Below are 16,580 nucleotides of genomic sequence, written 5' to 3' on the forward strand. Positions count from 1 at the left end.
GAGCCCTCAGCATTACTCAAGGTCATATAAAAAGATTAACATGTATTACGTTGAGGTGGTCGCTATTTTACAGGTGTCAGTTATTAAAACAGAGTAGTCATTTCTTTTTTTTTTTTTTTTCCTTTTTGTCTTTTTTCGTGTCTGGCAATGGATCGCAACCCTCAGTGTTGCCCCCGTACCGGACCGGGACCGGCAACGGGATCGCAACCCTCGGTGTTGCCCCCACACCTCGCTCAGCCAGTGAGCAGGAACCGGTCTGTATGTGGGATCCGAACCCTCGGGCGGGAGCGCCGCCACACTTCCCAAGCGGCGCACTATCCAGTGTGCCACCGGGCCGGCCCTTATGGTTTGTTTTGTAAGATCACCTTCGATTGTTTAATCGTTTGCCCAAAGAAAATATACTCAACTATTTTTTAGTGCTCTATGCAGCCATTTTGGATATATACAGTCACTCAACAAACACTGAGTATCTACTAAGCTACAAGCCAGGGCAAGGCAGTCAGACCTGCATATTATGAGAAGACACTTTGAGGCACTGCCCTGGTGATAACGCTTGGAATGAGTGATATATGGAACAGCTGAATCCCCTGAAAAAGGGACTAAAAGTTTATTGATTTAAAAAAAAACAATTAATAAATATATCATTTTCTAAGTGCCTGTAGCTAAGAAAAATGATTAACAAATATATTGTTTCCTATAGCCCCCTAAGAGAGGGAAACTGTCTTCATGTACTCTGTATTTTGAAAACTCTAAGTCAGTATGATATGTTGACTAGTAGGCAGGTATAGGCATGGCCACTGAATAGAAGGCCCCAAACCAGCCAGAAACAGTAAAAAGCATGAAAGGACCTAGAAAAGCTGAAGAAGTAGTCGAGGACAAGCAGAAGGCATCATGGCATAGACCAAAACACTTAGAAAAGTAAATGGATGAGCTAAAACAGGATAGGTTAGAAACAAGACTAAAAGGGTAGGCTAAAGAAACTATGGATTCCCTAACTTAAGTAAGCATAATCATGAGAGCTTCCAGGCTGTGAAGGGTTACACAGAACACAGATACTGTTTCTTCTTTAGCTTCCCTGAGGACCAAATGGGAGGCACCAGACTTAACTGGAGGATGGGTGACTTATGGTGAATGTTCTTGTCCTGAGAACTGTTGAAATGAGTTTTTTTAGAGCGGTTGTAGATGTGGCTAAGACAGTTTCATCTATATACAAGGGATGAAGTGCTTTCCTGTCTGAAGGCAAAGAGGTAAACTACCTGACCTTTGTGGGGACTTGCCATTCTTTGGTTGCATAATCCTTTCTCCAGGTCTCATTTGCCTTGTGCTACCATGAACTCAGAACCCACCCTATATCGCATCAGGCACTTTGAACATTCTTTTCAAAGAGGAATATCTGCAGCATCTCCAGTCACTGCCAATCCGTCCCATAGTTTGCATTCATTTCTGCAAAGGGACTCAGTTGCTCTTAATACACATCTATTAAAATGGACATGTCTGTTTATAACATTCCATCCATCAATCTAGAAGTCTTTTGTAAGCATAAAGCTGGTTTGTGTTTGAATCTAACCAAACAGCTTAGATGGCAATGAAACCACTTCCAATTAACGAATGCACATATCAATTCAATAACTGGTGAGTATTACCTGTGTCACAAACCTTACTCAGCAAATAATTGTCGTACACGTTCTACTCAGATACTTTATACGCAGAGTGATGAATGTAAATGTCTCCACCGTATATACCATATCCTGAGTTGAGGGGCATAGAGTCTATAGTTCCTTCCTTCAAGGAGGATTATAAAGTGTCTCCTATCTGGCAAGTAAAAACCCTAGTGGGTTTATTAGAGGCATGAACTGTGAGAATAATCAGAAAATTAAATGCTGAAATGACCTCACAAATTCTATAATAATTTTCATCACTAATAATGACCTTCATGTGCTAACCTTTCAAATAAGCCTTTTTCTAATTGATGGGGAAATCAATCAAAAATAACCAAATAAATAACGCCCATGCAAAACAACAGATAAATCTGAACCCTCACTTGGGGATGCTCTAAGACCACTCCAAGTAGCTCAGGAGATCCTGTGAAGTAACTCAGAAGGGAAAGCCTATTAATCCAGTTAATTACATGAATAAACACATGCTACTCAGCAGTCTCAGGACTGGGGGAGGATCCTGAAGAAACAAACAAAAATCACGTGAGTAATCACTCATCTGGACAAAATGTTCTAGCAAAATAAAACATTTAAAGAAGTTAGCATTCTCGGGAATCTTTTCAAGTTCAATGATAAAGAAAGTGCAGTTTCAATGAAAGCATTTGCTGGATGAGGTTACTTTACTCAGATAATAAGAAGATTGGCAAAAAGTCTTCCAAGAAACGATGTCAATTTTAGGTACATGTTAAAATTTCCTATCAAAAAGAAGGCAGCGGAGTGATTTCAACCCTCCAAAAGAGTCCCTGACCTGCTATTTTCCTAGAGGCTTGAAACCAGCCGCTCCGGCAACCCTCCCTCAGCTTGTTTTTCTCCGCGAGCTAGAGGCTTTTGGGCGTTGGTTCCATCAGCTATTTGCGGCATCTCCGTTGCCGCCATGGAGAAACAGATTTTCTCCTAGTTTCACTTCGACATTACGGAGTACCTATCTTTTGTGATTTCCCTGAAGATACACCTAATAAGATTCTCAGAGTTAATGTGTGATTGTGTCCATCTTTTCCTAGCTCTGTCACCCTCTCTCTTGCTAAGCTGAAAGAAAAATGCAATTAAAGCCAATTATAATTACATAATTCTCTTTTCCTCCCTTAGAAGTTAAAATTAATGTTTTGTGCTGTATGCATACAGTAAATATGAGTCTAGAGGTAGGAAATCTCTCCTGAATCAGCTAGTGCCACTGTTTCTTAAATACAAATAGGGCTTTAAATAGCCAGATAGACACATTGGCTCTAACTATTAATACCTTCTTATTATAATTCCTCCTATTAAGCAAAACAAAACAAAACAATAAAGGGTGCATTTTTCAAGGAGTCCATGCTCAACAGCCAAATATCATGGAGTATGGGGAACCAAGAGATCCTGCCCCATCTGGAAAGAAAAAGGTCTCAAAAGAAAGATCCACAGCATAATTTTGTTAATTTCTACAAAGGCATTAATGCCCAGAATAAGCTTTCAAATACATGTCCTTCACAAACATTGCTTAAATAAATCTTACCTGAATACGACTTCCTTAACAAAGCCATGCTTCTTTATGAGCTGGTCCTACCCAGACAATTGCTGTCTACATTTGGAGCAGACAGAGAGAGGAGATCAGAGAAAGTTTAAGGCATATCTAAAGTATTCTCCAAGGTACTGGCCAGAAACATCAAGCCCATACTCGCGGTATAGAGAGATCATTAATGGGCATTAGTGACAGACCATTATGACTCTCACAGATCATTAATGATTCATCATGTAGCAGTATTGTTCTGGCAGTAATCAGACCACTGCTTGGACTCAGATATAAGCTTTGCCCATACTATTTGCTTAAACTTATTATTTCCAAGCATAAAATTTTATTTTGCCTTCTAGAATTACGAAAAATGGTCTGTAACAGGATCCCTCAGCACATTAGAAGAGCTTTTGGAGCTAGCTGCCTTATTTGGTAGACGCTTCTCCCACAGACACAAATCTTGTAGTCTGAAAGGCTCCCCAATCGCTTTTGGGATGTAGAAATGTGTCTTTTATTTTGAAATTGAATTATTGATGAATAGAAAATGCTACAAGCAAAACAGACATTTGTAAGAATTACAGTGGCTTAATCCTCTGTAACAATTACTTGTAAAATGTTCAAATTCTACCTGAACTTTCAGTTCTTTGCCTAAAAAATACATTTTCATATCATCACAGGATCTACTAGCAGACTATAAAATGGCTTTCAGCTAATTATAACAAAAAGTAAGAACAGACTACTTTAGCATCATACCGTGCACATTACTGAAACACTCAATAGTATTAATATGGAAATCAAAATTTTAAGAAATTGCCATTCTTTTTATTTTTGCTTTATGGAAGAGCCACTATTTTGGTTAAAAATTCAAATGGAAATGGAAATTTAAGTTATTCTGGGAGCAAATGAGTCTTTCCTATTGAACAGATTGGATTCTCCTTCTGTGTAGCTCTGGGAAAACTTCCCTTGAATCAGAAAGAAAGGAAATCTGTCTCAAGTTCTGAATATTGTCACTATCAATGAATACTGAAGAATTACTGACACCCACAGGGAGCTATATTTATTGAGCCCCATCACCCATATTCTGTGCTATATGGAAAGGAAGATTATGAATATCCAAAAGCATCCCATGAACTTACATATTTTGTTCTTTAAGCTTTTCTGAAAAATCAAAATTGCATTGTGCTCTCTCCCTCCATTTTCCATCCAACACTAAGAGTGTAACAGACAATAGCTGCAAACGTTAGCCCCTCCCAAAGGGATCCAGCCTCAAGTGAAATTGGTTTAGCTGTGAAGACAGAATTTCAGTAGTAGGCACAAGATGGAGGATATTTGCTCTACCCAGAAATCAAACACCCTCCTCTCACCTCCAAGAGCCATGCACAGCCCAGGGATCTGAACGTCAGGAGCCCTTAGAATCCAAAGAAAGCAGAAGGGCTGTTCCTTGATATGATGTTGATAGGTGGGAGGGGGGAGAGGCAGGGGGGAGAGGGAAGGGGGAGGGAGGAATCGGTAAAGGGACACGATAATCAACTACATTGTATATTGATAAAATTAAAAAAAAAAAAAAAAGGGCTGTTCCTTTGCAGGGCTGACTTCCTGGACATATGACTTATGTGGCTGCACAGGTCCCTGCTCTGAGAAGGGCCCTGCACTTGGTTTACTGCTTTTCTCTGTTTTGAAATTCTTAACAATTTTTAAACAAGGGGCCCTGCATTTTCATTTTTCACTAGGCCCTGCAAGTTAGGTAGCCTTTAGAAAATCATTTAACTAGTCGATCATGCTTAAATGGGCAGATGATCAGCTTCAGGGTGTGGCCATGGGGGCTTCCTCATTTCCTTTTGATTGGGAAGCTGTGCTAGTGCTCAGGCCACCAGGTGCACAGTTGCACACACTCAGATCCCTGTTTGCAAACCAAAACGGCTAATGGAAGAATTTAGGCTTCAGTGAACTCCTTACAGAGAAGAGATGCCAACTTCCTTCAAACAAAAATAGAAAACCCTAATATGGACGCAGTCTCTTTTGGCCAATGTAAGAGCTCTTTAAAAAAGGCACTTCTCAAGGGACAAAACTCAGTCATCTCAATATGAGTGGTCTTCTTGGGCCTAATCAAGAGACTCAGTCTTTCAGCTGGGCCATAGCTTCTTATAATGGCCCTGCAGGGGCTGCACTAGTTAGTGCAGGGAGGAAGAGGGGGTCCCTTGGGATAGGAACAACTCGATTTTTGGATGTCTAGACTGCACAGAAATAAACAAAATGAGAGCTGACACGGAGCCAAATTGCAAGGCAGGTCAAATTTATTTCTGCTATCCTCTCTCTCCTTTCCCCTGAACTAATTTTCAGCCACTCAGGGTCTTCAAGCTGCTCTCTAGCCAGTGGTAACTCCATTGCAAGAGTGATCCATGCCCCCCCAGTACCCCATGCTCCCACCTTCTCTTGCATCCCATGTCCACTTATTCTCCCAGTCCTCAGTGTGGCTGCTGTTGGTCAGATATTATGAAGGAAAGTGCTCCAATTAAACTAATCACACAAAAGTGTCAATTTTCCCAAAGGTGTTTTCATTTTGGAAGCAAGTATCTTGTTCTCCAATTAGCGTACTTTTATGTTGCGTGACCACTGAAAGGATTTTAAGTGACAGAAAGGCACAGGGGATGGGATGGTAGCACTCACCTGTTCTACTTAGCCTTATATATTTCAATGACTTCCTCATTTCTTTATTGATTTCCGTTTCTAAACCTTAGGACTAAAGTCCCTCCACACTTTAGAAAGTACCAGGGGGAGTGGGTTTGTGCTGAGCCAGCCCGTTGGCTCAGGGCACCCGACCCCCGCCAACTCCACACTGCCAGATTGAGTGCTCTGAACTACCAGGCTCTTTCATGGGCAGCTTTTACTTCCTTTTCAATGGTTTTAACCCAGACAGAGTCAATACCGGGGTCAGCAGTTGGTGCTGTGTCATGCATCTTTTTCTAATAGATGCCATCGGCAACAAACTCTCTCTCTCTGCCAGTCAACCAATAGAACCCCTCTGAAATTGCAATCCATCACCTGCCCCTACAGGCAGAGCCCAACAAAACAGAGGCTGACACATCTAGTTAACTCTCTAGTGAGTGGCCTTTAATCCCAGCCCGCGAAGTTACAGATAGCCAAGCTTTCATCGCCTTGTGGTCAAGCAGCCCAAGTAAGCTTCCTGCCTTCCTGGAGGCCTCAATCAATACTCTGCCCTCTTCTTAGAGCCCAGACACATCAAAGGCAATAATGCCTGAGATTTAATCATTTCGCATTAAAACGCAAAGCTCTGTCTCCGGGCCCACTTGACAGTTTAATTGTTTTAAAATGTCTGCAGAAGGTGATGTAAACAGATTTGTAGTACGTTGTTTACCTGCTGTGCCACCACAGCCTCTTGGCTAATTAATAAGTGCATTTTGCTGCAAATTGGGCATCTTGGCTGCACTGATCCCTCACCTTGGGAAGAAGTTACGGGAGAGAGGAATTTATGGGAGCAAGAATAGATATATTCTTCATTAAAAAGTACTGGGTACTAATGAGTTGAAATCTAATATCCATGCAAAAACCTGAACACAGATGTTTATGGCAGCCCTACTCACAATTGCACAAACTTGGAAGTAACCAAGATGTCCTTCAGCAGGTAAATGGATAAACTGTGGCACATCCAGAGAATGGAACATCATTGAGCACTAAAAAGAAATGAGCTATCAAGCCATGAAAAAGACACGAGGAAACTTAAATACATACTACGAAGAGAAAGAAGCCAATCTGAAAAGGCAATTCCAGCTATATGACACTCTGAAAAAGGCAAAACTATGGAGACAGTAAAAAGATCAGTGGTTGCCAGGGGATCAGGGGCGACAGGGATGAACAGGTGGAGCACAGTGGATTTTTAGGGCAGTGAAACTTGTCTGTATGATACTATAATGGTGGATACGTGTCATCATTTACATTTGTCCAAATCCATAGAATGCATAGCACCAAGAGTGAACCCTAATGTAAACTATGGACTTTGGGTGATAATGATGTGTCACTGTAAGTTCATCAATTTTAATAAATGTACCATTCTGGTGGGGGATGTTTCTAGAAGAGAGGCCATGGAAGAGGGGAGGCCATGGAAGAGAGGGAGCACGGGCTATATGGGAACTCTCTGTATTTTATGTTCAATTTTCCTGAGAACCTAAAACTACTATAAAAAGTAAAGTCTATTTAAAAAACCGAAAAAAGGTACTGGGTACCTAATACATTCCAGGAGAACGTTTTCTCGTTTAATCCTCATGACAACCCTGTAAGGTGTTCTTTGTTTTGTTTTCTTGTTGCAGATGAGGAAACCCAGGCTAAGAGAGGGGCACATAGCTAGCAACTGGCTGCACTACTGTTAGAGGTCTCAAAAACTCACTTGGTGGTTAAACTGAATACCCTTGATGGTTTCTCTCAACCCAGAGTTTTCAGGATTCTGTGTTGCTCTTCCTCTATAAAGCATTCTCCAGTGAATCCAATTGCTCAAAGTCCATCAGCACTGCCCTAGTCACTCATTTCCTACAATACTAAAGAGTTCCATGGAGGAAAGGAAATGCTTTATGTAAAAATATAGGTGGTAGGATTGGGGTGATAATCATTTCTTCACTGGGCTATTGTAAGAATTAAATAAGATATTCATATAAAGGGCTTAGTGCAGTGCCTGGCAACTTGTGAAGAGTCAAGGAGAGTTAGTCCTCTTCTCTTACTCTTAGTCTCTATTTGCCCATTCACTTGTCTCCCCTGTAATCTCATTGTTATCCTTCCTGACATTTTTGGCAGCATTCTTGTGAAAACAGATCAATAAGCAAGCGATCTGCAAACATTAACTGAATCCTTCCAATGTACCAGGCCCTTTGCCATGTGCAAGAGTTACAAATATGGTAAACACACACATACACACAGAACTCTGGAGCTGAAGGGGCAAGTCTAAGGGAGAAGACAGACATGGAGGCAGTTCAGAAATATCACTCAAAATCCATGGCTGCATACTGAAGGCAGAAACTGGAGATAAGATGAAGACAAGATTTGATTTGCCTAAGTCACTGGTTACATGAATTACAACTTTCCCAAATATTTACTGTGTTTGTGTGCCCCCCATTATGATCTCGTAGGAAACAACTATGACCTAGTGCACACAGTAGGTACTGCTGGGTCTGTGTGCTCTTAGTGACAAGAGCTGACTGATCTCCCATCTCTGATACCTGGACGAGTCTTCAAAATAGTCTGTATCAGGGTTAAAAGCAACATATCATATGCTTTTATTCTGCTTGATTCTGATTTGACATTGTAGCACATAACACCTAAATTTGTTAATGAACAAATTCCAGATACACCACAAATTATACATCTTTAACCTTCATGCCTGGATCTTTTAAAGGTACTAGATGCGTGTGTGTGCGCATGCGCATGTGCATGTGTGCATCTTATCAGCAGAAAGGCTTGTTCCAGGCAAACATGATTTTCAAGCACGATGGGAGAGTTATTCATTTCTTGCACAATTGTACGCAATGCGGAAAAAATAGAAAAGTTACTTGGTTTCTGCAGTTCTTCTCTCTGAGACAGAACAAATTTATGAAGACTGGTTTCTTTTTGTGTTCATAGCACCCCCTTGTGGAAATCTAGCATATTTCAGTTGGATGCTAATCGCTGCCAACAATGCACCAACTCCCCTTTCAACAAATTTTATTTTTCCTCTCAAAAATTTTATGGAGGGAGAAAATAAATATTTAGATTTTTCTAGATTCCTATCTCATGGCCATAGGAACAGAATAATCCCATTATAGTCTTCTTTGTTTATTTCATTTATTTTAAAGATTCTATTGGCCAATTTAAAAATTAATGGCAAATACTTACCCTAATTTAGGGAAACTTCCTTTTCATTCTTTGATTCAGCAAACATTTCCTGGGTGCTTATTATGGACTAGGCCTGTTCTAAGTGCTTAAGACACAGGAATAAGTAAGCCCAGGCCCCAGATGGGAAGGAGCTTGTCCTGAGCTGGGAGGCTTTCAGTGCCATCTTCAAAATGGTAAGTCTCGGTGGCTAGACCAGGCCTGGTAAGACTCAGAGAAGGTGAGAGGGAGCCAGAAAGGCTTCACAGGGCAGTAAGTAGTTAGTGTGAACACTGAGAGCTGAACAGTTGTTGCTGAAGCACGTGGGATTGGTGAAGGAGATAGGGTATTCCAGGCAGAAAAAGTAGAGAAAGACATAGAGGTGTGAAACAACTTGAAACCAGATGGGACACCTGTGACATTAGAAGCCATTTGGCATGGCCACAAAGTGGGCACAGAGGAGAGGATCTGCATCTTGCACACTGAAAAAGTAGGCAGGGGAAAATTTAGGAAGCCAGTCTGAGGAGATTGGACTCTATCCCAAAGGCAATTGGGGTTTACACCAGAAAGGATTTAAACTGCTTACAGAAAGGTGACCTGGGCTGAAGCATGGAGAATGTGGGAGGTGGGGTTAAGACGGGAGACAGGGAGCTTGGTTAAGAGACACAGGGGAGAGTGATGAGGATCTAAATTAGCACCTTAGTATGAGGGTGGAGGCTGGAGCTGTAAATTCCCTCTGAAGACTTGACCAAAGCTTGCACTGCTGCCTATAAAGAATTTAGTTCCATTGACTGCAAAACAATTTCCTGGAAATAATTGGCTTTGGGGTTGGGGCAGGGCAGGCAGGGATTATTTTAAATAGTTATCTAGGGTACTCTGATTTGGCCAACACAATGCAGATGGGCTTCAGCCCATCCACAGATTTTCAGGGAAGCAACAGAGCAAAGTAACGCAAAGCACAGGCTCTGGAGTCACACCCACACGGATCTGAATCCTACTCATTGTTAGCTGTGTTCCTTGGGCCTGTTTCCTCATCTTTTTGAGCCTTAGTTTCCTCCTCTGTAAAACAGATATAATGATTGTATCTATCTCATAGGGTGGTTATAAGAACTTAATGAGGTAATATATGCAAATCACTTACACGTGCCTGGCATGTAGTAAGCAGTTGATAAAGGTTAGTTTCTTTCAACTTCCTCTTCCTTGGCCAGCATGCCCACACAAATTAGTCTGGCAGCAGAATCCTATGGGTTTTCTAAAGCAGTCCAGAAAAAGACAGGTAAACAAGAAAAGGTGATCCAGCCAAGATAGGAGGCTAAATGGATTCGGCATTACCGGGAGCCTATGGGTAGGTAGTGCAGGGAGGTAGAGCAGAGGTAAGTCTGGAGAAATTCTTTGAGTCAAGGTGCACCTCACAGCAATGGCTTTTTACATGATTCTTCTAGAGTTAGCATTCCTCAAAGTGAGTCCTGGGGAATACTAATCCATAAAGATTCTCTTACTGAAAAGGTCCCATGATCATAAAGTTTGAGAAAGGCCACACCCCACTCTTGGAGATTCATATTATACATTTGGCTTGTTGAAGGTTCAAATAAAGCCTACTGTAAAGAAACCTATCTAATGTGAAAAACTCTGGGTTAAACACACGAATTTGCCCCCAGAATCCTTTATTTTCCACAATTACTACTAATCTCCCATAATAGTAGTATTCAGTGAAAAATACTTTGAGGGCATGCCAAGGCCAATGTCTCCTGAGCACAGGCCTCTTTAGCCATGATTGACAGACAGAATCACTCAGAGAGATGCCCCTTAGTGGCCTCCCAAGGGTTTTAATCCCAGGTTGGCACTATATTCTCAGATGGCCACAGTGGGATGGGGTCAGAAAGTTTCTAAGGGTGGGGGGACAACTCCACTGCTTCTAGTATTTCTGGTTTCCAGGCTAGGACTCTCTTTCTTTTTTTTTTTCCTTTTTGTCTTTTTTCGTGTCCGGCAACAGACCGCAACCCTCAGTGTCGCGCCCGTACCGGACCGGGACCGGCAACGGGATCGCAACCCTCGGTGCTGCGCCCGCCCCTCGCTCAGCCAGTGAGCGGGAACCGGTCTGTATGTGGGATCCGAACCCTCGGCAGGAGCGCCGCCGCGCTCCCAAGCGGCGCACTGTAGCAGTGCGCCACCGGGCCGGCCCTAGGACTCTCTTTCTTAGGGAGGTTTTGGGTGCCTGGTACCTAGGAAATGGTAAAACTGAAGTTTTTGAAGAAAGCAGTTCGCTTGACCTGGATAGAGCTTCTCAGCCTGCCAGTGATTCTAGACTTGAGGGCCGGTAACCTGAATGGGAGGAAAGGGAGAGAACTCAAATATCATTTCTCAACCCCAAGGGCTTTCTGGGGCTTCTACTAGTCCTTGCACTGCTCCAGCAGCATAAGCCCCCTCCTTTGACACATAAGGTAACTGACACTAAGGAAGTTTGATCATTAGTTACAAACCATTCTGCTGCTTTGTTCCAAAGCAATTTAAATAGTGTTTCATTTAATTGTACAAAATTTTGATGACCTTGAGATGGGTACTTTTATGAACTGAATATGACCCCCCAAAGGCATATGTTGAAACCCTAACACTCAATATGACTGTATTTGAATATAGGGCCTTTAAGGAAGTAATTAAGGTTAAATGAGGTCACAAGGGTGGAGCCCTCATCGAATAGGACTGGTGTCCTTATAAGAGAAAGACACCGCAACTTGCTCTTTCTTTCCATGCACACACAGAGGAAAGGCCATGTGAGGACACAGCACGAAGGCAGCCTTCTACAAGCCAGGAAGAGAGGCCTCACCAGAAACCAACCCTTATGGAACCTTGATTTTGGACTTCTAGCTTCCTGAACTGTAAGAAAATAAATTTCTGTTGTTTAACCCTCCCAATCTGTGGCATTTTGTTATGGCAGCTCTAGCAGATTAATACAGTACCTATTTCTTTTACAACATATATAACTTTGCAATTTGTTTTTCAAACAACCCTATCTAGAAAAAAAGATAGCAATTCAAACTTATACAATGCTTAAGCAAAGTTGAGCAACCAGGAATGGTTTAAAAATGGAAATGCATGTACAACACTGTGCTTATAGTTAACAATAATTATTGCACATTAAAAAAATTTAAGAGAGTAGATCTTGTTTGTTCTTAACACAATAAAAAATAAATCAAAAATGGAAATGAAATTTTAACAAAAGAGAAATAAGCGGCAAAATTGCAATTGCCAAATGAGAAGTGAATCAGCAAATGTTTAATGAGTGCCTAATCTGTACTGGGTGGGCTCTGTGCTTAGCTATAAGGAGGCTGGGGTGGGAAACACAATTTTGAATAAAACCTAGTCACTTTCTTCAAGGAGTCCAGCATTTAGTGGAGGAAACAGACGACTAAACAGTCACATTGAATGCAAAGAAGTTCTTTGTTAAAGAGAAGGAACATCTAACTCATTGGTTGGGGGTTGGAAGGCTGGAGTCAGGGAAGGCATCCCAGAGAAGTCACAGAAAGCATCCCAGAGAAGGTGATATTAAGCTGAAACCTCAAGGAAAAGCAGGAGGCAACCAGGCGAAGAGAGTAACTGCTCTAGAAACTGGCAGAAACTAGAGAAATCATACGCAGCCAGAGACCTTAATGAGCTCGTAGCTTCCAGGGGAGAGAGACCCAACACACAAACACACATACTTACCTTGAAAGTGCTAAGTGTAATGACAGATGTGGTGTAAGGCATTATGAAATCACAAAGGAGGATACCTACCAAACCCAGCCTCAGGGGTGGTCAGTGAAGCCTTTCTCAGGTTAGGTGTTTGCAGCTGAGTTTCAAAGGCCAGTGGTCATTAGCCATGTCAGTTTGGGGGAAAGGTGGAAATGTGTGGGGCTAAGAGAATTGCAGGCAGAAGAAACAAGTACAAAGACACTCGGGCTTGAGACAGTCTGGCACCGTTTGAAATGCAGGCCGTCTAGAATGGCTGCAGCATGGATTTCCAGGGATGGGATTTGATACAATTCTGTATGCCATGGGGAGAGACCTGCTCTGTGGCATGAAGACTAGTGTGGTGGTTACAAATGCCAGACTAGAGGCAGAGAGACCTTTGAAGACGATGTCAGTTGTCCAGAGAGCAATGCTGATAGCCTAAATGAAGGCAATGACACCGCGGATAGAGAAAAGGCAACAGGTTTCAGAGCCGCGGTGCATGCAGAATCTGCAGAACTTAGTTATGGACTGGAGATGGGGAGGTGAGGTTGAGGGAGGTATCAGGAGGGAGGTGTAAGTGTGTACTCTACAGTGTCTGACCTGGGCAACTGGATGGTTAGGGTGCTTGTCAGTCATTGAAATAGGGAACCTGGGAGTTCATTTCCCCAATTTTCTATGTTTACAGGTGAGGATACTAAACTTGCCCAACATCACTCAAAATGTGAATGACAGCTGGCACTACAAGCCAGTGTTTCCTGATTCTTTGCCAAGTAATTCTTCTGCTGCACATGTGTACATGTGTGTGTATACCCCTGCCCCCCAACACACATAAATTCAGTTTTGGATATGCCTGTAGGGTATGGCAGTGGAGATGATCTAGCAGTAGTAGGTCTGGAACATGGAAGAGAGACCTGGGCTTGAGATAAAGATTCTGTAGCAATGAGCAGAAATGGCCATTGCAGTCATGGCAGGGGTGTGGGGATGGAAGAGATACTCTAGGAAGAATGCATAGAGCAGACAAAAAGAAGGCTGAGCATGCAGCCACGAGAAACACTAATATTTATGGCGGAGGAAGAGGAGGCAGTGAAGGAAACTACGGAAGAATGGCCAAAAGGTAGGAGACAAACTAGGTAATAAGTGTTGTCACAGAAACCAAAGGAAGGGAGAGTTTCAGGAAGGCAGATGGGCCTCCTGAGAGTTCAAGTTAGATACTCAAGTTATTTCTGGATTATATGAAACTACCTTTTGTAAACAGAAGTCCTGGGGCACTTGGTAAAAGTGGTAAGAAAAGGGAGGTGAGGGGGCCGGCCCGGTGGCGCACTGCTACAGTGCACCGCTTGGGAGTGCAGTGGCGCTCCCACCGAGGGTTCGGATCCCACATACAGACTGGTTCCTGCTCACTGGCTGAGCGAGGTGTGGGAGCAACACCGAGGGTTGCGATCCCGTTGCCGGTCCCGGTCCAGTACGGGCGCGACACTGAGGGTTGCGATCCACTGCCAGACATGAAAAAAGACAAAAAGGGAAAAAAAAAAAAAAAGAAAGAAAAGGGAGGTGAGGAAGTTATTTCCTTCCCCTCTCCTCTTCTCTGCACCCTCTATTGACCCCTTGCCAAGCCACCAGCATAATCACGCACTATTGTCCAACTAGCAGAATCTGGGTTCTAGGGGTCAGAAAAGAATTCTGAGTCCCGAAAGAATTCCTCCTGGCTTCATTCCTGCCTTAGTTCAAAATGATCCATGCTCAGAGGTATAGACAGGTTTTGATGGGGGTGGGGAGGTTAGTGGGAGGGCCACTCCATGTCTCATAGTTGATTAAATGGAGGAGTTCATGCATAAGGAGATGTCACTCTTTAATTCCTCTAAGTGTCTATTGGCCTTGCTTTTATACCATTTCCACTAGCATCTTTTCTTTAAAGTTTTACTAGCTTACATTGTTGAAAAGCACCTCCTCCCTTTTCGCTTCTCTCCATGACCATTATCAGAAAATTATATTCACAAGCTGGAACAGAATGTCCAGTAGAAACAGATCCTACTTCAAAATCCTGTATATGGAATGCATCACATCAACTGGTATATATATGAGGCGTATCCATGGCCAAAACCAACACTGTGACAAGGGCAGGCCTAAATCATCTTATGGAAGAAGTGGAGAATTAACCCTGTTTGCCATCATTATCACCATCATCATCTTCAACGTGATAGCAATTATTATATTAACATTTACTAGATAATTTACTTTTCACCACAAATACAGCTGTTATTATTTTTCACATTTTACAGATGACAAAACAAAGGCCCAGATTATGGAGAGTAGAACCTACTCAGGTTCACACAGTAAGTAGCAGAACCTAAACTTGAACCCATTAAATAACTCCACATATTATATATATACCATGGAATACTACTCTACCATAAAAAAGAATGAAATACTCCCATTTGCAACAACATGGATGACCTTGGAGAAACTTATGTTGAGTGAAATAAGCAAAACACAGGGATAAATACTGCATGTGCTCACTCGTAAGTGGGAACTAAGGGAGAAAGAAGGAAGGAAAGTCCACAGTGGTGCATTGGACTTGCAGAGGGAGAGAAAATACTTTGGGATACAAAGTGGAGTGTGGGGGAAGGGAGAGGGGGAGAGAGGTGGAGGATAATTGGGTGGGGGACACGGGGTACAATTGCAATTTGTGGTATGGTGCATGCTGCCAGTATAGATCTGGCCTTCACATCTTGGGCATGAGGGGTGACAATCAGCTTCGTATCTCATGCATATTCATAACCAATAAAAAAACCCTCTACATATATTATTAACTGAGCACCTACAAGGGACCATATTCCAGAGAAGAGTTCTCCAAAGTGGAATTCATGAGCTTCAGGAATGGACAAGAAAACTGAATGTGAGAAGAGCATATGGGAACTTCAATGATATTTTCTTTTCTCATCTTTTAAAATTTGGTATATATTTTATAATATAGAATATATTTAGATGTATACATTAATAAATATGCACACTCAGGTAGTGGTGTGTCATCAAAAAGTTTATAGGTGGCTGGTCTAAAGATAGTGGAAAACAAGACCTCACTGCCCCTGACCTCCTGGAGTTCATGCATATGACAGTCCATCCCTGAGCCCATGCTCCTGAGCCTCTGATTTTATACTGTCTTCAAGTACACAAACCCTTTGCATTGTTGGGACCAAAGCACAGACCATGGGTTTAATCTAAACTATATTTTTGTGAACAATTACTTTCTAGACATTTATCCTCTGAGGCTATTTCTCATTGTCAGAAAAAATAAGAAGTATCTATGTTTGAATCAGCACCTTCCATAACTTATTTTTATTGATGATAATTTTTTTATAGTTGAAACATGAAAAGAATCTTAAAATTTCAAATATGTACCCAGATAACTGATAGCTAACTTACAGGTTAGCTTCAACTTTCTCACACTCTCTAAGCCCTATTTTGTGCTTATGTATTTAATGCATTTATACATCAGATATTTATTGAGAGCATACTGGGTTCCAGGAATTGTTCTAGGCACTATGGATTTCAAGTAGTCATTCAATTTGTATGTCACCATGTCCCACATTTTGCCATTTCCAAGAGCTAAATGCTAGGGAGAGCTTTACTTATCTGGAGTATTGTTTTTGCCTTTGCTGTTTCTTAGCCACCTACAGCAGAGAGGAAGACGCTGTCATTTACTCAGCTTTGTCAGATAAGAATACAGCAAATATGTTGGAATTTATTGTATTGGTAGAAATCAAGTCACAGTTCCAGAAGTGATTTCCCATTTTGATGGCTATGAGGTACACTCTGGA

At 42.0% G+C, this 16,580-nt stretch overlaps 1 protein-coding gene across 3 annotated transcripts in view; it reads right to left on the reverse strand.

Annotated features, from left to right (window-relative positions):
* The window catches only part of FGF13 (fibroblast growth factor 13), a 214,672-nt gene that overhangs the window by 105,384 nt on the left and 92,708 nt on the right, over positions 1-16,580 (reverse strand). Inside the window, exon 1 of one of the 3 annotated variants that reach the window (XM_008569801.1) lies at positions 3,205-3,367. The exons of the other annotated variants lie outside the window; for them this stretch is intronic. Coding sequence (XP_008568023.1) covers positions 3,205-3,232 — 28 coding nt within the window. The 5' untranslated portion in view covers positions 3,233-3,367. Of the gene's footprint in view, positions 1-3,204; positions 3,368-16,580 lie in introns of those variants that run through there. 3 annotated transcript variants of the gene reach the window in all.

This window comes from Galeopterus variegatus, unplaced genomic scaffold (assembly GCF_000696425.1).
Source record: "Galeopterus variegatus unplaced genomic scaffold, G_variegatus-3.0.2 Scaffold530, whole genome shotgun sequence".
In the NCBI taxonomy this organism is placed as follows: domain Eukaryota; kingdom Metazoa; phylum Chordata; class Mammalia; order Dermoptera; family Cynocephalidae; genus Galeopterus; species Galeopterus variegatus.